At 42.8% G+C, this 24,222-nt stretch overlaps 1 protein-coding gene across 3 annotated transcripts in view; it reads left to right on the top strand.

Annotated features, from left to right (window-relative positions):
* LOC139581122 (teneurin-3-like) overlaps positions 1 to 24,222 on the top strand; it is a 204,451-nt gene that overhangs the window by 114,361 nt on the left and 65,868 nt on the right. For all 3 annotated transcript variants that reach the window (XM_071410574.1, XM_071410573.1, XM_071410575.1), the window contains 3 exons: positions 15,074 to 15,312; positions 19,334 to 19,459; positions 22,765 to 22,979. In XM_071410574.1, coding sequence (XP_071266675.1) covers positions 15,074 to 15,312; positions 19,334 to 19,459; positions 22,765 to 22,979 — 580 coding nt within the window. The remainder of the gene's footprint in view (positions 1 to 15,073; positions 15,313 to 19,333; positions 19,460 to 22,764; positions 22,980 to 24,222) is intronic.

Below are 24,222 nucleotides of genomic sequence, written 5' to 3'. Positions count from 1 at the left end.
CATTTCTAAGAGGATGGTCTCTCTCAAAAAAAAATGCTGATTGGTTTTTCTTTGGATTTTCTCCTACCATATCTATTGTGTTACATTCTCCCACATTATTTTAACATTTCTACAAACATCAAAGTGTTTTCCTTTCAATGGTAACAATTATATGCATATCCTTGCTTCAGGGCCTGAGCAGTTTACTTTGGGCACATCATTCAGGCGGAAATTGAGAAAAAAGGGGGCTAGGCCCATGAAGTTGATAAGAGCCTCTGCTATATGACTAAAATGTCAATGTTTTACATACATTTCATTACTGTATATTTGTATTTATTAGTGTTAATATTGATGTCACATGTATTGTTTGTACATGTTACATTTGACTGTGTGAAACCTAAGAGTGGCTTCGGAATGTTTTCAGACCCCCACATTTTGTTGCGTTATAGCCTTATTATAAAATGGATTAAATAAATAAAATCCTCAACAATCTAGACACAATACCCCATAATGACTATGCGAAAACAGATTTTATAATAAAAAACTGAAATATCTTATTTACATAAGTATTCAGTAAGTATTCAGACCCTTTCCAATGAGCCTTGAAATTGAACTCAGGTGAATCCTGTTTCCATTGATTATCCTTGATGTTTCTACAACTTCATTGGAGTCCACCTGTGGTAAATTCAATTGATTGGACATGATTAGGAAAGGCACACACCCGTCTATATAAGGTTCCAGTTGACAGTGCATGTCAGAGCAAAAACCAAGCCATGAGGTCGAAGGAATTGTCCGTAGACCTCCGAGACAGGATTGTGTCGAGGCACAGATCTGGGTAAGGGTACCAAAAAATGTATGCAGCATTGAAGGTCCCCAAGAACACAGTGGCCTCCATCATTATTAAATGAAAGAAGTATGGAACCACCAAGACTCTTCCTAGAGCTGGCCACCCAGCTAAACTGAGCAATCGGGGGAGAAGAGCCTTGTTCAGGGAGGTGATCAAAGACCCGATGGTCAGTCTGAAGAAAACAAGACACTTAAGTAATACTGCAAAAAATTATGTGGCAAAGAAATATACTTTTTCTCCTGAATACAAGACAACACATTCATGAGTACCGCTCTTCATATTTTCAGGCATAGTGGTGGCTGCATCATGTTATGGGTATTGCTATGATAAAAAGAAACAGAAAAGAATACAGCTAAGAACTGGCTAAATCCTAGAGCAAAACCTTCTTCCATCTTCTTTTCAACAGACACTGGGAGACCAATTCACCTTGCAGCAGGACTATAACCTGAAACACAAGGTCAAATCTACACTGCTTACCAAGACGACGTTGAATGTTCCTGAGTGGCCTATTTACAGTTTTGTCTTATATCATCTTGAAAATCTATGGAAGACTTGAAATGGCTTTTTAGCAATGACAAGTAACCAACTTGACAGAGCTTGAAGAATTTTATAAAGAGTAATAGGCAAATATTGTACAATCCAGGTGTGCAAAGCTGTTAGAGACTTACCCAGAAAGACTCGCAGCTGTAATCACTGCCAAAGGATTTTCTAACATGTATTGTCTCATGGGGGTGAATACATGAGACAACGCCCTCTGGTGTTTTTCCAGTGTCTTCTTGACCTGTAGTTCTCCCCTGTACTCTCTCTCTCTCTCTCTTCCTCTCTGTTTGATTGTGTGGTTGGAGACAGGTGTGCTGGAGTCAGAGCAGATCCCTATCAGCTGCAACTCGTTCCATAAATCAAGACCTCTGCAAATACTCATTCCTGCCTCTTCCACTCTGCCAGATTGTAATCTCTGCTCAGTCAGTTATTATCCTAGCCTTTTGTTTGTTATCAAGATCCTGTTGCGCTGCTCTGCTGTGCTTGTTTCCCTGCCTTACACCGTTTTGTCCTCTCATTGCAGTTACCGCTTTGTCTCTGGCTCCTGTCTTCTGTACCACATCTCACCACCCAACCACCTTGCTCTGGATTTTACTCACCACCACCTTGGAATCCCCTCAGGACCTGTTCACCCTGTTCAACTCAGTCAAATACAACCTCTCTACACTTCGGGTTTTTCTGCAACTCATCTGAGCTTTCCCGGTTCTGCACTCCATATCTCTCTGTGTACAATAAACATTTAGGTTCATTCATCCCTGCCTGGGATGAGTCCGCTCTTGGATTCATTCATCCCTGCCTTCTGAGTCCGCACTTGGGTTCCCCTGTGTTCGCTCTGCGTAACAGTACGATCTGGCCAAAAGATTAATCCAGCAGACTCCCCTACTCTTCACCAAATTCTTGTTGGTCAAGGCACCCTTCTTGAGAAACATGACCAAGCACTGAAAACCCTGCTGGAGAACATCAAGGAGTTTTCACGGAGCCTGTCTGACCTACCTGGTCCTACAGGCTCACAACCTGTCTCCAGTTCCTCTTCTCCACCCCGGGAGCCTTTTGTTCCGACTCCTGATCGTTATGATGGCAATCTTGGCGTTTGCAGAGCCTTTCTTGTACAATGTTCACTAGTATTTGAGTAACAGCCCTACTCTTATGCTAGTGAACGAGCCAAGATTTATTTTTTGATTGGATGCCTTCGGGGAGCAGCGCTCTCCTGGGCCACTGCGGTTGGGAGAGAGTCATCTATCTGCTTCTCCTACAGTGGATTCACTGATGAGATGAGGAAGGTCTTCGACCACCCGGTCTGTGGAAAGGATGCTGCCAAACCACTTCTGTCCCTTCGTCAAGGCTCTCAGAGTGTAGCTGATACGGCATGTGCGTTCCGCACCATCGCTGCAGAGAGCGGCTGTAATGATGAGGCCCTTCAGGGAGCATTCCGGAACGCACTCACTGAGACCCTCAAGGACGAGTTGGTGACCAGAGAGGAGCCTGATGGACTTGACACACTAATTTCTCTTACTATCCTTATTGACAATCGTCTCCGTGAGCGTCGGAGGGAGAGGGGAGGTAGGGTTGCATGTCCCATAACGTCTGCTTCTGTGCCTTGCTCAATTTCTCCGACTGCTTACATTATTGCCCAAGGACAGTGACGAATGGACCCTGCCAAGTTTAGGGCAGTCAGAGTGGCCTGTGCCTGCAAATCTGAAGCCGTTACAGCATTTCCTTGGGTTTGCCAATTTTTATAGATTCATCCGTGACTACAGTCGTTTGGCAGCTCCTCTCACCTCCACTCCATTCCACTGGTCCCCTGAGGCAGAGGCAGCGTTCCGGGAACTCAAGCACCGCTTTACTTCTGCTCCAATCCTTACCCAGTCAGACCCAGAACTCCAGTTCGTCCTCAAGGTGGACGCTTCCGACACCGGGGTAGGTGCAGTCCTGTCTCAACGTTCTCCCTCGGATCAGAAGCTCCATCCTTGTGCCTTGTCCCGCAAGCTCTCACCTGCAGAGAAATTGACGCAGGCAACCGGGAACTTTTGGCTGTTAAGCTGGCTCTTGAGGAGTGGCGTCACTGGTTAGAGGGTTCAGTCCTTCCCTTCATTGTGTGGACGGATAACAAAAATCTAGCCTACATCCAGACCGCCAAACGTCTTAACTCTTGGCAGGCCAGGTGGGCATTGTTTTTTGGAAGATTCAACTTCACACTCACTTATCGCCCCCGGATCTAAGAATACCAAACCTGACGCCCTCTCTCGTCAGTTCACTGCAGACAACACAAGTTCCGAGCCTGAAACCATCATGCCATCCTCCTGCATCTTTGCTGCTGTCTCCTGGGAGATTGAGTCCCGTGTTCGTCAGGCTCAGCTGAACCAGCCTGATCCTAGAAACGGTCCTTGTGAGGCTCTGTTTGTGCCAGATTCAGTTCGTTCTGAGGTTCTTCAATGGGCCCATTCTACTCACCTCACCTGTCACCCTGGCATGAACCGGACAGTCGCCTTCCTGCGTCAGCGATTTTGGTGGCCCACCATGGAGCAAGACGCTCGGGAATTAATCTCAGCCTGCTCGGTCTGTGCCCGGAATAAAACCTCCACCAAACCTACATCTGGTCTGCTTTGTCCTCTTCCCATACCCAGTCGCCCCTGGTCACACATGCTTTGGACTTCGTCACTGGGCTTCCCCCATCGAATGGTAACTCAGTCATCCTCACTATTATTTACCAATTTTTCCAAAGTGGCTCACTTCATTCCCCTCTCCAAGCTTCCTTCCTCCATGGAGAGGACCTGCTGGTATCCCATGTTTTGCGGTTGCATGGCATCCCTAGTGACATTGTTTCTGACAGAGGACCCCAGTTTACATCCCAGGTATGGAGAGCCTTCTGCACAGCTCTGGGTATTAAGGTCAGCCTTTCATCTGGATATCACCCCCAGACCAACGGTCAAACCGAGCAGGCCAACCAGGAGTTGGAAACTGCTACACGCTGTGTGACTTCAGCTAACCCTTCTTCCAGGAGTGCCCAGCTACCCTGGGTGGAATATGCTCTCAACGCCTCATCAGGTATGTCTCCCTTTGAGTGTGCTCTAGGTTACCAACCTCCCTTGTTCCCTGCCCAAGAGGTTGAAGTAGCGGTGCCCTCAATCCAGGACCAAATGCACAGTTGTCGTCGCACCTGGAGGAGGGCCCGGACTGCCCTTCTTCGTGCCTCCGCCAGAACCCAATCCAAAGCTAACCGTCGCCAGGCTGCTGCACCAGTCTACACTCCAGGCCAAAGGGTATGGCTTTCATCTAAGGACTTGCCTCTAAAAGTGGAATCCAAAAAAACTAGCTCCCCGATTCATTGGCCCCGTTGAAATTGATCATGTCATAAACCCCTCTGCTGTTAATCTGAAACACCCAGAATCTCTCAAATTCACCCCACCTTCCATGTATCTTTAATTAAACCAGTCTGTTCCTGTCCCCTCCTGCAGCTGCTCCTCCACCCCCTCGGCTCATCAACAACCATCCTGCCTATACTAACCGGCAACTTTTGCATGTGCACCGTCGGGGCCGCGGTTGGCAGTATCTGGTGGACTGGGAGGAATACGGGCCTGAGGAGTGCTGCTGGGTGCCCCGTCGTCACATTCTGGATCCCTCCCTCGTACAGGATTATTATACCTCACACCCAGACAAATCAGGTCGTGCGCCAGGTGGCATCCGTAGGGGGGGGGGTACTGTCACATCTGCTCTTGCTACACCCTCTGGTGTTCGTCCGGTGTCTTCTTGGCCTGCAGTCTCCCCCTGTACTCTCTCTCCCTCTCTGTTTGATTGTGTGGTTGGAGACAGGTGTGCTGGAGTCAGAGCAGATCAGCTGCAACTCATTCCATAAATCAAGACCTCTGCAAATACTCATTCCTGCCTCTTCCACTCCGCCAGATCGTAATCTCTGCTCAGTCAGTTATTATCCTAGCCTTTTGTTCGTTATCAAGATCCTGTTGCGCTGCTCTGCTGTGCTTGTTTCCCTGCCTTACACCGTTTTGTCCTCATTGCAGTTACCGCTCTGTCTCTGGCTCCTGTCTCCTGTACCACATCTCACCACCCAACCACCTTGCTCTGGACTTCTCACCACCACCTTGGATTCCCCTCAGGACCTGTTCACCCTGTTCAACTCAGTCAACTCCAACCTCACTCTACACTTCTGGGTTTTCTGCAACTCATTTGAGCTTCCCCGGTTCTGCACTCCATATCTCTGTGTACAATAAACATTTTGGTTCATTCATCCTTGCTTCCGCATCTGAGTCCGCTCTTGGGTTCCCCTGTGTTTGCGCGGCGTAACAACATATCTAATAATGCATTTTTTCCCATCATTTTTTATAATAAATGTTCGAGTTTTTCGTCCACTTTGACATTCAAGTGTTTTTTTTAGATCGTTGACCAAAAATGACAATGAAATCAATTTTAATCCCACTTTGCAATAGAACCAAATGTTGAAAAAGTCAAGGGGTGTGAATACTCTCTGAAGGCACTATACATGTGCTTCATTGAACCACCCCATGTCATGATTACATAGTGAAAAACACACCAATTTCTTCAAACAATAAAAGCTAATTTACCAACATGTCAGAAAATGGATTTAAAGCATTTTGTAGCGACACCCTTCATTGTCTGCCAACCCATGAAAAGTACATAAACCTTTCCTAGCCCTGATGCCAATATTTAATTACACAGCTCCCATTTCGCCAAATGTCCATTCTGTCCACCTTGATCATGGTTCCTGCAGCACTGACAACTGTGTTGACATGACAACTGAGTCGGCATTCCGAATGATCTAATAGATTGTGACAAAAGCATTTGTTTTGATTGGCAGTTGCTTGCAACGATTTGCAAAAAGTTAAAGTTGCAACTGAATTTAACCAAGTTGCAGATTAGTTGCAGGAGTGTGTTTCGCAAAGCAATCAAGCAAGTCCGTTGCAAGCAACCAAAGTTGCCTTGACGATGCTTTGTGTAATTGCAGCCGCCTTGGCATCTTAGTGAAACTGTTGGTCGTTGTCATGCAGTAGCGGTGCGTGGCTAAAATCACTGGGAAAGCCAAGTGAAACCTATGTGTTGTGATAATTGCGTGGTTTGCTCTATAACCTGTTAGTTTATATGCCTTGTGACCATAACATACAGGCCCAAGGCCGAGACAATAAGGCACAGTGGCAGAATAAATTCAACCACACCTTTTGTTTCATCACAAAACTGGAGAGCAACCTCTGTTCGGTGAAGTCCACAAAGTATATTGCATGTGACAAACAGTACAAAATCTGACTAACATGTGCACATCCAAGTACTTTTTGCAGGCTCGAGAGTTGTAGGTGAGTTCATGAAAAATAAAAAGGAAAACACTGCACTTTGCTGCTCATGCGCCCAGGTGATTTTATCATAACGATTCAACCCTTAGGATGCCTGATGAAGATATACGGGTCGAAACGTTATAATAAAATCACCTGGGCGCATGAGCAGCAGTGTGCCCTCTTTTCCTTGTTATTTTTAATGTAACAGAAAGTCACAACATGTTCAAGCAAGTTAATGTTTCTGACATTTTTGGGCTACTAAATAGCTATTGATTTATAACCAAAGAGTTTCCGCAAGTCACAAAGGAAACAGGAGATGCCTCCACTATTCCAGCACCATTTCAACTTCAACATCATCAAATCACCTATACTTAGTCTATACAGTCACTATACAGTGACAACAAAAGAAACCTAAAACTATTTAGTAAGCTAAATATGGTGTGTGTGTGTGTGTGTGTGTGTGTGTGTGTGTGTGTGTGTGTGTGTGTGTGTGTGTGTGTGTGTGTGTGTGTGTGTGTGTTCGTTCGTTTGTTGAGGTAGAAAAAACATGTTGACTCACCCTACTTGTAGAGAAACGTCAATGCCATCCTCCTCTCTTTCAAGTTGATGAAATGGACTCTGTCATACAGTACACCCTTTTATTTTTTGTTGTGCTAGGCTACCTGGCTAAAATGCTTGCTCGCTAGCCTAGCTTCCTTTCATGGGAAAAGTTAGGTAGTTAACATAAGCCTTTTACATCTAGCTACATATTGAACTTCCGTCCTATCAGTCCAGGGGCACAAATAATTAATTTATCGCCATCAGAATCGCCGTATGGCCAGTATGGAGAATTAAGTAAAACCAAACCCAACCAAAGTAAGTCCAAACCCATGGCTATTTTAGGAAAGTGACAATTGTAGCTAGCTAGCCACCAAGTTCTTTCTGTCAATTACATATTTATCTCGATGTGATAGGAATGAAGCCAAATACAAACTGCCTTCACTTGACACTTTTCTTTGGTGCGCCAGGACCATTCACAGTTGAGTTCACACATTTAAGCTCAAGGCTGATTGGCTATTTTCCAAGGGAGGCATTCAATGCTACGGGTGGCAACTCTTTTTAACTAGACAGCATCAGATAGATGGCCTACACATACAGAGACAGAGTAGCGCTATTTCCCTCACTTGGATGCTTTCTCCGGTGAGATGCAAATTTAAATTAAATTTAAGAAAAAGTATGAAAACAAAGAGAGATGAATGATACATAATTCTTTCTTGGTAAATTTTTTGGGAAGCCAGGTTTCCCTTGGCACCCATGAATACACACCACTGTTGTCATAGTTAATACAGTTTAAGTCGGAGGTTTACATACAGTTAGGTTGGAGTCATTAAAACTCATTTTTCAACCACTCCACAAATTTCTTGTTAACAAACTATAGTTTTGGCACGTCGGTTAGGACATCTACTTTGTGGATGACACGAGTAATTTTATCGACAATTGTTAACAGACAGATTATTTCACTTATAATTCACTGTATCACAATTCCAGTGGGTCAGAAGTTTACATACACTAAGTTGACTGTGCCTTTAAACAGCTTGAACAATTCCAGAAAATGATGGCATGGCTTTAGAAGCTTCTGATAGGCTAATTGACATAATTTGAGTCAATTGGAGGTGTACCTGTGGATATATTTCAAGGCCTACCTTCAAACTCAGTGCCTCTTTGCTCGACATCATGGAAAAATCAAAAGAAATCAACCAAGACCTCAGAAAAATTAATTGTAGACCTCCGCAAGTCTGGTTCATCCTGGGGAGCAATTTCCAAACGCCTGAAGGTACCACGTTCATCTGTACAAACAATAGTACACAAGTATATAAACACCATGGGACCAGGCAGCCATCATACCGCTCAGGAAGGAGACGCGTTCTGTCTCCTAGAGATGAACGTACTTTGGTGCAAAAAGTGCAAATCAATCCCAGAACAGCAGCAAAGGACCTTGTGCAGATGCTGGAGGAAACGGGTACAAAAGTATCTATATCCACAGTAAAACGAGTCCTATATCGACATCATCTGAAAGGCCACTCAGCAAGGAAGAAGTCACTGCTCCAAAACCGCCATAAAAAAAGCCAGACTATGGTTTGCAACTGCACATGGGGACAAATATCGTACTTTTTGGAGAAATGTCCTCTGGTCTGATGAAACAAAAGTAGAACTGTTTGGCCATAATGACCATTGTTATGTTAAAATCATGTTGTGGGGGTGCTTTGCTGCAGGAGGGGCTGGTGCACTTCACAAAATAGATGTCATCATGAGGACGAAAAATTACGTGGATATATTGAAGCAACATCTCAAGACATCAGTCAGGAATTTAAAGCTTGGTCGCAAATGGGTCTTCCAAATGGATAATGACCCCAAGCATACTTCCAAAGTTGTGGCAAATGGCTTAAGGACAACAAAGTCAAGGTATTGGAGTGTCCATCACAAAGCCCTGACCTCAATCCTATAGAAAATGTGTGGGCAGAACTGAAAAAGCGTGTGCGAGCAAGGAGCCCTACAAACCTGACTCAGTTACACCAACTCTGTCAGGAGGAATGGGCCAAAATTCACGCAACTTATTGTGGGAAGCTTTTGGAAGGCTCCACAAATGTTTGACCCAAGTTAAACAATGTAAAGGCAATGCTACCAAATACTAATTGAGTGTATGTAAACCTCTGACCCACTGGGAATGTGTTGAAAAAAATAAAAGCTGAAATAAATCATTCTCTCTACTATTATACAGACATTTCACATTCTTAAAATAAAGTGTTGATCCTAACTGACCTAAGACAGGGACATTTTACTAGGATTAAATGTCAGGAATTGTGAAAAACTGAGTTTAAATGTATTTGGATAAGGTGTATGTAAACTTCCGACTTCAACTGTATGCCGACTAGGTGAGTCTTTTCTTTTGTATAGGGCCACACTATTTCTCAAAGAAACCAATTGAGCAATTGTACATTGTGCTTATCAAAAATAAGAGATGGTTAGAGGGTCTATGATAGGACTTTGCCTCATCAGTTTAGTTAATCTGTTTAGAGCACCAGAAAACATTTGAGGTGAAAAGAAATATGACCTGGAGATGGATTTGCAACTTTCGATACGATCCAAAGCGATAAGGTAATGGAATAGCACAGGTTTACGGAGGCCGGCCAGTATGAATTCAAATTGATGTAACTTACAAGAAGGCACTTCGGTCTAAATAGATCATTTTCAGTTTAAGATGTCCTACACAAGAAGCTACTTTGTCATAAGTGCCTCTGCCTAGCATTTCCCCACACCATAAAAACATCAGTGTTATTTTTTCCCAAGCCATAAAGGGCATCAAAATGTCCATAACATTCCAGGAAAGTATATTACGTTCTACTTCGAAAGGACACAAGTGGATGAATCCATTCCAGCTCGACGTTTCCCTTGCTCAAAGTACTCCTACACAATCTAGATACATGTGGAATTTTGGAATTTTTCTTTAGCATCATGCAGTAAGATGCTCTCAGGATAGGACCAAATCAATTGGGTTATGTAGCATTTGTTCTTCCATGCCGAGGAAGACACGGTAATTGAATACTAAAATCGCTGTGACCTTTACTGCCTTGCCGGTATTGACAAAACCATATGCACACCTCTATCATCAGCCCGGGGTAGAAATCACTATCTGCACACTTTACTCTAAAGCAAATACCTCGCTGTGGGAGGGAATCGGGTGTCATGGTAACATCAGGGGGCTTATGGGATGGCAATAGCTATGCGTACAACTATATTTGTTCTGTAAACTACTAGGTTGTTCAATGTAAACAAGAGCACCAGATAACATGCATTAGGCTTTCAGCATGCTGGTTTTGGTTCAGTTAACCCCCATAGAGATACCTACAGAAATTGTTTAACTTATTTTCTTTGTTCAACTCATAGTGATAACTAATGCAATGGGACCAACAAAGTCTCAGGGGTTTTATCATTTCCATGCATTTAGAACGTGCCCATACTACCCATTCTCCTATAACTTTTAGCGTGGCTTTTTAGGACAATCACAATGATTGACCACATTAGCTGATGTTATGATTCATTATAATACATTCATCGTATTATAGCCCCCATTAAGGATGTGGTCTTTTAAAGCGTTTGCATTCAAATTTGGCCCCATTCCATAATGCTTGAATAACAAACTGTTATTTTAACTTATTAAAAAGCTGCATTCAATTACTAATGTGTTTATCCAAGAGGAACCGTGTGGGCCCCATTCATGTGTTTTTATTAGACTCATTAAACCGTGTGTCTCTCTCGATATCTTCTCAAAGCAGTCATTTAATTGAGAGCCCTTTGCCTATGTTGTCAAAAGGCAATAGACTGACTCATTTCCTGAAAGGCCTAATTCAACAAGTGGTCATATCTGTGTGTTTCTTTTTGTCATGTCCCAATGTTGAGCGCACAAGGAGACATGCTTAACTATTTTAAACAGCTGATGTTTTATGATATCAACTGTCACCTGCTTCCCTCCATTTCTATACCACCATATTATTTTTCAGTACCCCCGCTTTGTATTCAAGTTGTTGATATTTTTAGGGATTCAACAACCTCAGTCCAAAACACGGCGTGAAATACTCGGACTCTCAAGCGAAGTCTAACTCTTCCTCCTCATGTTGTTGGAAAATAATAGACTTAGAACAATTAACTAATGTATTGACTTTCCACAAATCTAGTAAATATGTAAGAGTTTTAGGCTTTGAGACGCCATTTGAATTAAATCCAATTAATACTTTCAAAGTGAGAAACGCAGGTTTCCTAACCGGATAGATATTCTTCAGAAATTATTCCACTCAAGCTTTTGTTCCAATTCATTCTGAGAACACTACAGCTCTTCCATTAAAGTGCTCAATTAGTTGCCTGCTCTGTTCTGTTCCAGACTATTTACCACCATGGACACATTCACATCTTATACGTGTGTGGAGGGCTTTCAACCACTCATGTTCCACTTTTTAACGCTCGGCTCTATAGAAATACGGATATTTTCAATTACCATTATATAAACGTGCTATTGAATCCATTATTGTGTGATTTACTCTTCTCCTCGAGAGGAAAGTCAACCCCATACACTTTGCCAGGTAATTATTCTTTATATGTGATGTACTCCCATATCAGTTTAGTATTAAAAGTTAACCAAATGTGTGAAATTGATTTACGATATCTATATAGTGTGCACTATACACTGAGTGTTCAAAACCTTAAGGACACCTGCTCTTTCCATGACATAGACTGACCAGGTGAATCCAGGTGAAAGCTATTATCCCTTATTGATACCACTTCTTAAATCCAATTCAATCAGTGCAGACGAAGTGGAGGAGACAGGTTAAAGAAGGATTTGTATGCCTTGAGACCATTGAGACATGTATTGTGTATTTGTGCCATTCAGAAGGTGATTGGGCAAGACAAAAGATTTAAGTGCCAATAGAACTGGGAATGGTAGTAGGTGCCAGGCGCATCGGTTTGTGTCAAGAACTGCAACGCTGCTGGGTTTTTCACGCTTAACAGTTTCCCATGTGTATCAAGAATGGTCCATCACCCCAAAGGACATTCAGCCAACTTGACACAACTATAGGAAGCATTGTTCAATGCATCCCTGTGGAACGCTTTCGACACCTTGTGGAGTCCATGCCCTGATGAATTGACAAAGGTTGCTGGTTCAAATACAGAGCTGACAAGGTAAAACATCTGTCTGTGTTCGTGAGCAAGGCACTTAATCCTAATTTGCTCCAGTGGCGCCGTACTACTATGTCTGCCCCTATAAAACAACACATTTCACTGCACCTATCCAGTGTATGTGACAATAAAACATATATATTTTTTCTATACCATAAATACTGTTCTCAATAAGGTGCAGTTAGGCTATACATTGACTGCCTCATACGTCCTATGGAATCCAGTTGAACTCTGTCACACATATTTAATAACGAGCAGTTGAAACAGGTATTATGGCACAAATTCAACGTTTGCGGTTCCACACGCTACTTTTATAAATGGTCTGTCGGTCCTCATCAGATTCGCTTGTCGGGAGTCGGCTCATAAAATCAAATTATGTCTCGAGTCAGAAAATCATGCAATGATAGTTTCACGATCAGTGCCACACTCCTGAAAGAATAGAGTGTGGAGTATATCTCTGTCTTCCATGGGAAATGAAGATCATTATTCTTGTTTTTTTAAATATAATTTGCGTAGATTAACTGCATTCGTAAATACTTAATAAGATTGTGGTTTCTTATATGATTATCATTTAAAAAAATCACAACAACAAATAATCGTATTTTGTGTCCGCAATGAACATATCTCTCACGTCAATGTTTCATGTCTTAATGCTAATTAAACAAATTGACTTAGTTATGTGCAGCAGCCTGAGCGCACTGGGGAAGCATCCCTAAATGGCGCCACTCTGATCTTTGCATGCACAATGGTCCAGAAACACCAAGGGACTGCCCCCTGAAAATATCATCACACAGATGAGCTCTGCTGCACTAGGCTAGCACCTGCTACCAGGTCCCCTGCTGAGGGGGCTGGTGGTTCCATGGGTTGGGGGGGGGGGGTTGTAGTGTGAAAGAGCGATAGGGAGAGAGAAAAAAGAGAGGAAGGGAGAGGGAGAGAGTGAAAGATTAAAGGGGTGAGAGAGAAAGAGAGCGAGGAAGGGAGAATTACTGATAGGAAGAGAGAAAAAGACTGAGGGACAGTGAAAGGGAAAGAGAGAGATGGACTTAGGTGCCCGCTACATCAGTAGAGTGCCCGGGTCACGGTTTAAAGAGTCGTATTATTCCACCAATGCCGATGCTAACACAATGCAGTGGCTAATAGGTAGATTACATAGTCAAAGGGCGTTAGTGCTCATTGTTTCTAATGTACTCCCTCACCTACAGCAGGGGCTTAGCTGAGGTCCAAATCCGCCCACTGTATGTTTTGTCTTTTGTCCTCCACATGAGTGTTTCAAATGTCAAACTGATTACAAGGAAGTGAGTTGAGCAAAGGGAACCTGCCTTGGCTATCACTTTTGTGTGAAGGCCATTTCAATGAGACTCACACACTCATGCATGCGCACGCACACACACACAGACACAAACGCACACACATCAATAGAGCTGCCCGAATTGCTATAGTAATGTGCTTCATTGCTCACGCTCCTTCTAATCGATTACGTATGGTCATCCAGTGTGTATAGCCGCAGACATTTATACCACCTCTCTGTTTGGTTGTTTCCAAAAACATTTCCTCTGAGCCTGCACTGTTTGCACGCAGTCTGCTATCCTACTTTATGTCTGTCCACCAGACTGGTATTCAGAACACAACAGTGCTGCAGATGAGTAGTGGGACCTGAAATGCAATAATCCATTTAGTGTGAACTAACCTTTTGTATTGGCTATTTTATTCAATATCAACTATCTGTGAAATGGCAACATTTTGTTGCATTCTCGTAGCCAAGCAGCAAGTAAATAGGCCCCAGTATTCACGGTATGCTCAAATCAATATCACTGCATATATCAGAAATAAGTATGCCACACACCCCTTTTTCTGACCAATCAGTGACATGAATCCATTAACCTTGGAGAAAAGAAAAACGGACATATTCCAGATCCCTGAACTCATAATACACATGAATATGCTTCACTTCCAACTTTTCAAACAAGCTGCTGAATCCACCATACAGTCTGTGCCAGATCTGTGAATACCCCTGTTTGAATACTGAGTGAGCTTTATAAATCATTTAGCAGATGCTTTTGGCAAAAGTGACTTACAGAACTGTCAATGTTGTGAATATAGTGACACATATTGTGGAGTGGCATCATAAACTTATGGCTCTGTTTATCGAACCTAAAATCACACCAACAGATTAGTGGCACAACAGGAAGATTCTTACCAACAATTAGTGGAGGGCCGGACGATGTGATAGCAAGAGAGGCATCAAGGCATAATTTGTCAATTTCAGAGAGTTTCACATTGGTTTAAAAAGTTTATAGACAAGGCCAGGGTAGTGCTTGTGATTTAAAACTCCTTAATTACCCATAATGGCCTTTCGTACAGGAATACTGTAATACTGACATGTCCATGTTTTCTCTTACAAAAGAGATGTCCTTTAAATGAGATTAGCCTGGAATAAATAATTTGGTATTCTGTGGCTCAGTTGGTAGGGCATTGTACTTACAATGCCAGGGTTGTGGGTTCAATTCCCGCTGGGGCCACATATATGAAAACAAAATTCACGGATGACTAAGACCTTTTGTATAAAAGTGTCTGCTAAATGGAATATATTTTATATTAAATAAAGGTTAAATAGGAATACATAACCAAATATATATATTTTTTCTGTCTTCATCATTATCTAATATTCATGTATACATTTTCTGTTTTGTTTCCCCAGACACTTCCTCTTTAAAACGGGCACAGGAACAACCCCTTTCTTTAGCACAGCAACCCCAGGTTACACCATGGCAACAGGGGCAGTGTACTCCACACCGGCACGCCCCCTACCCAGAAACACCCTCTCTAGAGGGGCTTTCAAGTTTAAAAAATCGCCCAAGCACTGTTCCTGGAGGTGCACCGCCCTGAGTGCAGTGGGCGTGGCTGTCCTGCTGTCAATCATCCTCTGCTATTGTATAGGTAACTATAGCCCCTCCTTATTGACATTGTTGTATTAGTCCATAGTTAACCATGACCTTTCCTGCTTGCACTGTATTGTGTTTATACTGTGTATTATGTAGTATAGGTAGCTATAGGCCTCCTCTACAACAGCCACTCTCCAAAGCTAAGCTAAGTATAGAAAAGAGCATAAGAGCAATCATCCCTACATACATGGACAACTACGGGTACGACAACTACTTTCAAAGGCCTTTCAAAGATTGTATCTTTGCAAATATAAATGGCTTGCCATTCAACCTTAGTGGTGAAACAGCCGTCAGTTCTCAGGAGAGACTTCCTGACAGCACCCACCACACTATAACACAGGATATCTCTTACCCATTCCAATAGGTTCTACTATAGACTTTCTGATAGACAAGTTGACTTGACTGATGGGCTTTGAGTCAGCTCAATCAGCGTTGACTGACGACTGTATAGGCTGTGCTAAAAGTGGATCTTCTCATTGGTAAGATAATTGGTAAGATAATGCTCTCTCGGCATTATCTTGCATTATCTTGCTGAGCAGATATAGCAGACTTTAGGATATTGTTCCACCAGTCGGTGTATGTCAGTCGGATACAGAGACATGTCCCGATGACATTGTCGTGTTTGAATCTGTCAGATCATGGCATTTCCACTGACAAGGGCTTTGCATCATCCTGCTATTCTGATAAAACACCCACAGAGTGGCAGCACTGACAGCAGGTTAGCGTTTTTCGTCATGAATCTTGTTCTGGAGGCAGCTCTGCTCTAGTGGTCACTAGCTAGCACAGCCACAAAGTCATTAAAACTAATTTTAAATGTAACCTTAACCAGACTGCTAACCTTAATGCCTAACCCTAAACTTAAATTAAGAACAAAAAGCTTCTTTTTTTCTCATGCATTTTTATAATATAGCCAATTTTGACTTTGTAACTAGCCTATCTAAGGGGAAATTGCTCAGTTCTGCCTCCATGACAAGACTCATGACAATAAACGTCAACCTGCTCACTGACATGACCCAGTCCTATCCATAGGAGCCCTGAAAGACAGACAGTTTAAATTCACCTCGACACCCTACAACGACACTGTCTAGAGAACAACACGCCCAGCACCCTACTGACAATATTAGTTTATCACAAGGTTGTCACTTGTCTTGACTGACCTTCTCACAACCTATTTGCAACATTGTGACAACGTCATGTGTTGATGGTGGATAACCCCGAAAAAAGGGAACTATCCTAAGAACTTGAAAGCCTTCTCTTCTCCAAAGTGTTTTGAGAAGAAGCGAGGGTGTGGATGCGAGGAATCGAGAGCTGTAAGACTTTCTGGTGCAACAAAATGTCTTCCAGGAAGTGCTTTCATCTCTTTCATTAGCGAACCATTTCCCCTATAGGACATAATTCCCCCACAGAATGGGCTTTGCCAGGTTTTTACAGCATGCATCAAAGATGACTCCTCACTAACCTTTAGCGGCTTGACCATAGCGATAAAACAGGGGGAGATTTATCTGTCCTAACTGTCTTCCTGAGTGATACACACTCTTAATCTTGGTCTGTGTGACTTTCCCCTGAACTGCCATAGGATTCATATGGTGCTGAAGGGAGGACAGGATGACATGCTGGTCTAGAGACAAATAGGTCTGTGTAGAAATGATACAATGGAGAATACCGGGGAGAGTGCTCTCCATAGCAGAGGGCCATAAAAGTGCCATATCGATATCCATGTACATTATCCCTTTATGATCTGGACCCTGTTTTTTAGTGATTCATGTTTTTATCGTGCTCTATCATAACTTGCATGTGATTCTAATGTGTGTGTGTTTTGTGGGTTGTCTTGTTTCTGGATTCCGCTTATACGGCTTATGAGTGCGCCGATGGCTTAAGGGTGTGTTTGCGTTCGTGTGGGCCTGTGAGTGCATGAGTGTGTTTGCCACGTGGGAGTTCCTATTGGTGTGAGTGTGTGAGTTCAACAGATATAGGCTTTCTTTGCCAGTTGCCTCAGGTTGAGTTTTTCACCTTCCTCTCTTTCATCTGCAGCCATAACACCTGCCAGGTGCAATGTCTTAAATAGCTTCAATATACACTCGTATTCTTTGCCTCTGCCAGCCCCCAGATAAGAAACACAGTCCCACACATGCAGAACATACAAGGAAACTCTCATGCGCTCTCACATGCACTCTCACATGGTCTCTCTCTCTCTCGCACTCTCTATCTCTCGCTCTCTCTAACACGCGCACACACACACACACACACACATATCGTACATTAGCAAGTCAAGTCAGTAAACAAAAAACAACTATACTGAATAAAACTATAAACACAAAATGTAAAGTGTTGGTCCCATGTTAAATGAGCTGAAATAAGAGATCCTAGAAATGTTCTCAAATTCTCAAATTTAGTGCACACATTGTTGAGTGAGCATTTTAGCCTTTGTCAAGATAATCCATCCACCTGACAGGTGTGGCATATCAGGAGGGTGATTAAACAGCATGATCATTACGCAAGTGCGGACAATAAAAGGCCACTCTAAAATGTGCAGTTTTGTTCACACAACACAATGCCACAGATGTCTCAAGTTTTGAGGCAGTGTGCAAGTGTCATGATGACTGCAGTAATGTCCACCAGAGCTGTTGCCAGAGAATTCAATGTTCATTTCTCTACCATCAGCTAACTCCAACATTGTTTTAAAGAATTTGGCAGTGCCTCCAACTGGCCTCACAACCGCAGACCACATGTAACCACGCCAGCCCAGGACCTCCACATCTGGCTTCTTCCCCTGCGGGATTGTATGGGGGGGGGGGGGTGCTGAGGAGTATTTCTGTCAGTAATAAAGCCCTTTTGTGGGGAAAAACTCATTCTGATTGGCAGGACCTGGCTCCCCATTGAGTGGGCCTGTATTTCAATTGACTGATTTCCTGACTGATTTCCTTATATGAACTGTAACACAGCAACTTCTTTGAAATTGTTGCATGTTGCATTTATATTTTTGTTCAATACAACTGACACCAGGCTGCATCCATATGCATCCATCCAATTTCTCCAAACTTGTCAAAAATGTGATCCCATTCTGCATTCTCTCTGATTCCGCTGCATTGTCTCTCCTTGCGAGTCAGCGATGTATTTTCCCGCAGTTAAGACCCTATACCCTGTCGACCTGCAAGGAGTGCGTTTTGAAAAAACGTTTGATTCAGATCAAACCGCTCAGAAACCCTAAACGGTGGAGTTTGGCCTCCTCAGCACGGCGCCACAGCTGCCAATCTTTTGAAGGAGTCTCACCCTCTCACTGTGTTCATAGAAGACCAAGTCTCCCCAAACAACAAGACACAGCTTGATAGCATCTCATTCAGAGACGGGGGTTGGAGAAATAAAATTGCATTTTGGTTGGTTACGCGATACTAGACTAGCAAAACTAGATAGTTTGAGGCTCGAAGACACTTTTACCCTCTGACACACAAATACACATAGAAACAATTCGGTTTCCAGATTTTTTTGTTGTTGTTGATTTAGGGGTGTCCTTGTGTCGCTTGTTTTTGAATTGCTTGCTTTGTATTAGAGGAGTTGAGGAGTAGACCCTCATCTGCCTCCTCCTGTCTGTTTGGTGACAAATGTTTGGGTTTTTAAGTACAACGTCCCACTGTGCTCTTTGATGCAGTGCTGTTTGTGTCCCGACACTCTAGTGTGCCTAAAGAGGCACAGCAGTGTTCCTCCTCTCCTCAGTATTGATTGTGCTTGCTGTGTCTGGGCCCTGTAGAGTTTTACAGTAAAACACTTAGCCTACATGGGGAACACCCATAGTAAGCTAACCTAGTACAAAATAATTCCCACTCTTTAGTATTTCTTAGACATTGAAGATGTAGGGCCATATATAGAAGGATTTAATGCAGAGGGGACAAGGTCACCCCAGGCCACAAAATGATGTATTGTCGGATCTCTTTTTCCTGCTGTCCAGCAAGTGTGGTGTCTTAACGATTTGATCGTTTGCCCTAACCTTAGTATATTCCACTGTTTTGTTCACATTACAGCAATGCACTTTTTCGGCCTCAACTGGCAACTTCAAGAAACAGAAAACCAACCCGCGTTTGAGAACGGAGGGGTGAAGGCTTTGCCCACTCAACCAAGCGTACTGACAGTACTCTCAGCTGACTATGGTAAGGACCTTAGCTAAACCTATTCAGATAGCCCTTTACCTAAGTATTTAGCATACATCTGGGAAAGGAACACAACATATTTCTAAGTTTCTGAATATGTTTGGAGCCCTAAATTGCACTGGATGCTTGTTTGTTTGTTCATCCGGCTTGCTGATGTGATGCATTTGGCTCAGCACAAAAAATGGTCCCAAAAGTAGCTTTGCCTGTACTGTAGATACCTTCTGAATTGTCCAGACAGCTTTGCACAACCTAGTCATTATACCGTACCCCATTCAGCCTTTACCAGTAGAGGTAATTTTGTATGCGATGTCTGCCACGTGTACCACCTTCCTTCCTCTTTACAGCAAAAGGCTGTATTATTAGGTTTTTAAGATGCACAGCCATGATGGTATTCATTGGGTTTGAGGAGGCAGGTGAAAGCTCAGTGTGATTTAAACTGGTCGAGATTTAAAACCTTGTTAGTAGTGCTAATGACGATAGCAGGATGCTCGTTTTGGGACTGTTTAAAGGCAAATCGGTAGCAGGCCATTTTCGCAGGCCATTTTCTCTCTGGAGGCAAACGGGTCTCTGTATGTCTTCATTTTGGCGCCACGGTAAAGTGACAGGAAAGGTCCTCATGCAAAAAACAGCCACACAAACAAAGATAGAAAACACCCACATTAACGACCTTCATGGGTATTAATGGAGCACCAAAATCACAAATGGACCACTCTTGGTTTTTATGGTCTTTATTTTAAACTGTGAAATGGGAAACTGACATAACTACATAGACGGATTCATACCAAGAATTTTGGATGAATATTGTCTGTTGTAATCTAAACTCCGGAGGGCCATTGTGAGAAAAGTGCAAATCATTTTTTATTTACATTTAATTTCACTAGTCCTGCTTTAGTTCCACTCATATGTTTATTCTAAGTGGTTTTTGAAATAATTATCAGGCAAACAGATTTTTAACAATAATGCTTTGATCATGACATCACCGTACACGGATGTAGGGTATTTAACTTTTCATTTGAGAATAACGTGCTTTGTAGGTGTGGACTAACAGTGAAATGCCTACTTCCAAACAATGCAGAGAGAAAGAGAATAGAGAAATAATAGAAAAGTAAAACCGGCAGTAATAATAGATACACAATGAGTCACGATAACCGAGTTGATGTGGAGGGTACGAGTTAATTGGGGTAGAGACTATATCACAGGAGGTTGGTGGTACCTTAATTGGGGAGGACAGGCTTTTGGTAATGACTGGAGCGGAATAGGTGGTATGGTATCAAATACATCAAACAGATGATTTCCATGTGTTTGATGCCATTCTATTTGCTCCGTTCCAGCCATTATTATGAGCCGTCCTCGCCTCAGCAGCCTCCACTGTACTGTATGTACATATAACTAGGGAAAAAGTGACAGATAGTGAACAGTAGCAGCAGCGTATGTGATGAGTCAAAAAAGGGAGTGCAAAAAGGGTCAATAGTCCGGGTAGCTATTTGGTTAACTATTTAACTAACTATTTAGCCCTCTAATGGCTTGGGGTTAGAAGCTATTCAGGGTCCTGTTGGTTCCAGACTTGGTACACCAGTACCGCTTGCCGTGCGGTAGCAGAGAACAGTCTATGACTAGGGTGGCTGGAGTCTTTGACAATTTTTGGGCCCTTCCTCTGGCACCGCCTGAAATAGAGGTCCTGGATGGCAGGAAGCTCCGCCCCAGTGATGTACTGGGCCGTACGCACTACCCTCTGTAGCGCCTTCCGGTGGGATGCCAAGCAGTTGACATACCAAGCGGTGATGCAGCCACCCAAGATGCTCTTAATGGTGAAGCTGTATAACTTTTTGAAGATCTGAGGGCCCATGCCAAATCTTTTCAGCCTCCTGAGGGGGAAGAGGCCTTGTCGTGCCCTCTTCACGACTGTGTTGATGTGTTTGGACCATGATAGATCCTTAGTGACGTGGACACCAAGGAACTTGAAGCTCTCGACCAGCTCCACTTCAGCCGCTTCAATGTGAACGGGGGTGGGGTCAGCTCTCCGTTTCCTGTAGTCCACGATCACCTCCTTTGTCTTGCTGACGTTGAGGGAGAGGTTCTTGTCCTGGCACCACACTGCCAGGTCTATGTCCTCCTCCCGTAGGCCAGGGATCATCAATTAGATACATTTTATCTTGAGCTGCTGGTTAGGTGGCCGTGAAAATAATTACAAATCATTTGTAGACTGCAAATTGACCGCATAATCATTTCAAACCTTGCTTACATTTGTATACGACCACATCATATTATGCATGGGATTACTTGGGAACAGATTTCCAAAATTAAGGTCACTTGGAGCTGATTTTCTGGTGTTTTTACAGTGCTTTATGTCGAACAAAATACCCCATAAGAGGGGAACCCTGTTATAGCCTGTCTCATTGTCGTTTGTGATCAGGCCTACCGCCGTCGTGTCGTCGGCAAATTCATGTTTGATCGTAACTCAGACAGAGTCATGTTTAAGTGGGTGTCTTTGCAGCTACATAAACCTTTAAAAGCATCACTTCCCCGTCCCTTTGATGTATTGTATCAGGTAGTGTATCAGCTATTACATTTAGATCCTTAACATTAGTGAATCACCAGTACCACAAAAAAGATAGGGAAACAGATGGTGGAACGATCTGTTCCAGTCTCATAATGGAGCAACCAGCAAGGGTCTATTTGAGTGGGAATAAAGAAGTTTGTACACCGTCATCCACTGAGTTTGTACCAGGAAGTAGAAATATCTGTAACTACTGAAGCTGACTTGTATTTCTATGTTGGACTGTGTCTCACCTAATGAGCAGGACTCATCTCATGAGGGCCGGCGATATAGACTGTGAGCCATGTGTCTGTATCATATCAAATCAAATCAAGCTTTATTTATACAGCCCATTTCAGACATGGAATGCAACGCAATAAAATATGAAATATGAAAATAGAAACAGAAATATTTATTACACAACAAACATAAGAGGATGAAAAACTAAAGAAAAACAACAAAAACTGAACGACTAGCACCAAAGGAAAAGCAAAGCTAAAATGGTGTGGTTTTAAGATCTTTTAAATATGTCCACAGTTTCGGCCCCCCTCAGGTTCCCTGGTAGGCTATTCCAGAGGCTGGGGCATAATGACTAAAGGCTGCTTCTCCATCATTTTATTTCAATCAAGGTGATATTGAAAATGGGTTCACAGAACACAAGAACTGATGTTTGTAAAACTGTAACTGGTTTCAGAGAGCTTGTACAGTATAGGTATAGTTTTCAAATATGGTGATGATCCGGTAAGCGCTCTCTCTTTCTCCCTTCCAGGCAGGAATGGTGCGGCCCACCAGGAAAACAGCTCCGTTGACACCGGGCAAGTGGAAGTGGGCAGGAGGGTCGGTCAGGGAATACCGCCAGGGGTGTTCTGGCGCTCTCGGCTGGCTATGGAACAGCCGCGCTTCCTCAAGTTCAACATCTCTGTTCAGAAGAATGCACTGGTTGGGGTCTACGGGAGGAAGGGTCTCCCACCATCTCACACACAGGTAAATGGTACATCTGTTGAGTAGGGTGTAAAAATCTGACTGTATGAATTTTGCAAAATGACAAACAAATCCACTGCCATGTTTAGAATATTCCTCTTTTCAGTTTTATCTTCACAAAGTGAAGTGTTTGTAGTGTCCCAAGACAACGTTTTATTTGTAGCACTGTTCATCAACTGAACGACCAGATTCTAATCCTTGAGCGGATGGTCGGGGGGCAGGAACATAATTACAAATCATTTGTCGACTGCAGATGTACCGCAAGAAGCCCAAACCGATAGAATATTTGACTAAAGCATAATCATTTCAAACCTTGCTTACGTTTGTATACAATCACATCATATTATGTATGGAAATACTTGAACAGATTTACAAAATTAAAATCAATATCGTACAGTATATTTATTTTTTGCTCAGAGTTCCCCAAATGGCTTGCTGGCTGCCAGTTAGGGAAACCTGACTTAAAGGGTTGTGACCAGGCAGTGGCTATTTTCCACTTCACTCTAGAGCAAAAGCTTTCAACTTCACCTTTTTGACATTCTCCGACTTGACTTATTGAAGAAGAGCCTCTTTCAGTTGTGCCACTATCAAAAGAAAAAAAAGTTCAATACAAATTACAACAGGAAAGAAGGGATTACAAGATGAAAGAAGGAAGGAACCCAACAAAATCAAAGACAACAAAACAGAGTCCTAAAGAAAGAAGCCTCCTTTTATGTCCAAGGCGATTGTTGTGCAGGAAACTGTCAATGCCTAGACACAGAGTCCACCACCACTGCCTTAGAAACTGTCTGTTAAATTGCCAGGGAGATAAATCGATGTGTTTACTTAACTGAGCATGAAAGACCCCAATGAGAGATATTGACCGTTGGTTACATTTACAGCCTGAGGAGAGGAGCAACTTTAAAGTGCATCACCTACCCCTCAAAAGAAAAGAAAAAACAACTATTTGTTATTGAGAGTCTTACTCTGCATGAATTATCAATTGTTTAAAACCAGGTTTTTTGAAGAAATTGTCAACACTAGTTTGAATTCCCAAGTACTAGCTAATCATTTTAAACAATATACTTTTAGGGGTAGATCAACTTTAATATTGCAGATAGATTGTAGCTTCCATCAATGTAATTGTCTGCATCATTTCCAATCCCCCATATATTTTTTGTATATATATAAAGTTCCAGTCAAAAGTTTGGACAAACCTACTCTTTCAAAGTTTTTCTTTATTTTTACTATTTCCTACATTGTAGAA

Source organism: Salvelinus alpinus, chromosome 7 (genome assembly GCF_045679555.1).
Source record: "Salvelinus alpinus chromosome 7, SLU_Salpinus.1, whole genome shotgun sequence".
NCBI lineage: Eukaryota > Metazoa > Chordata > Actinopteri > Salmoniformes > Salmonidae > Salvelinus > Salvelinus alpinus.
This window is presented reverse-complemented; position numbering and strand designations above follow the sequence as displayed.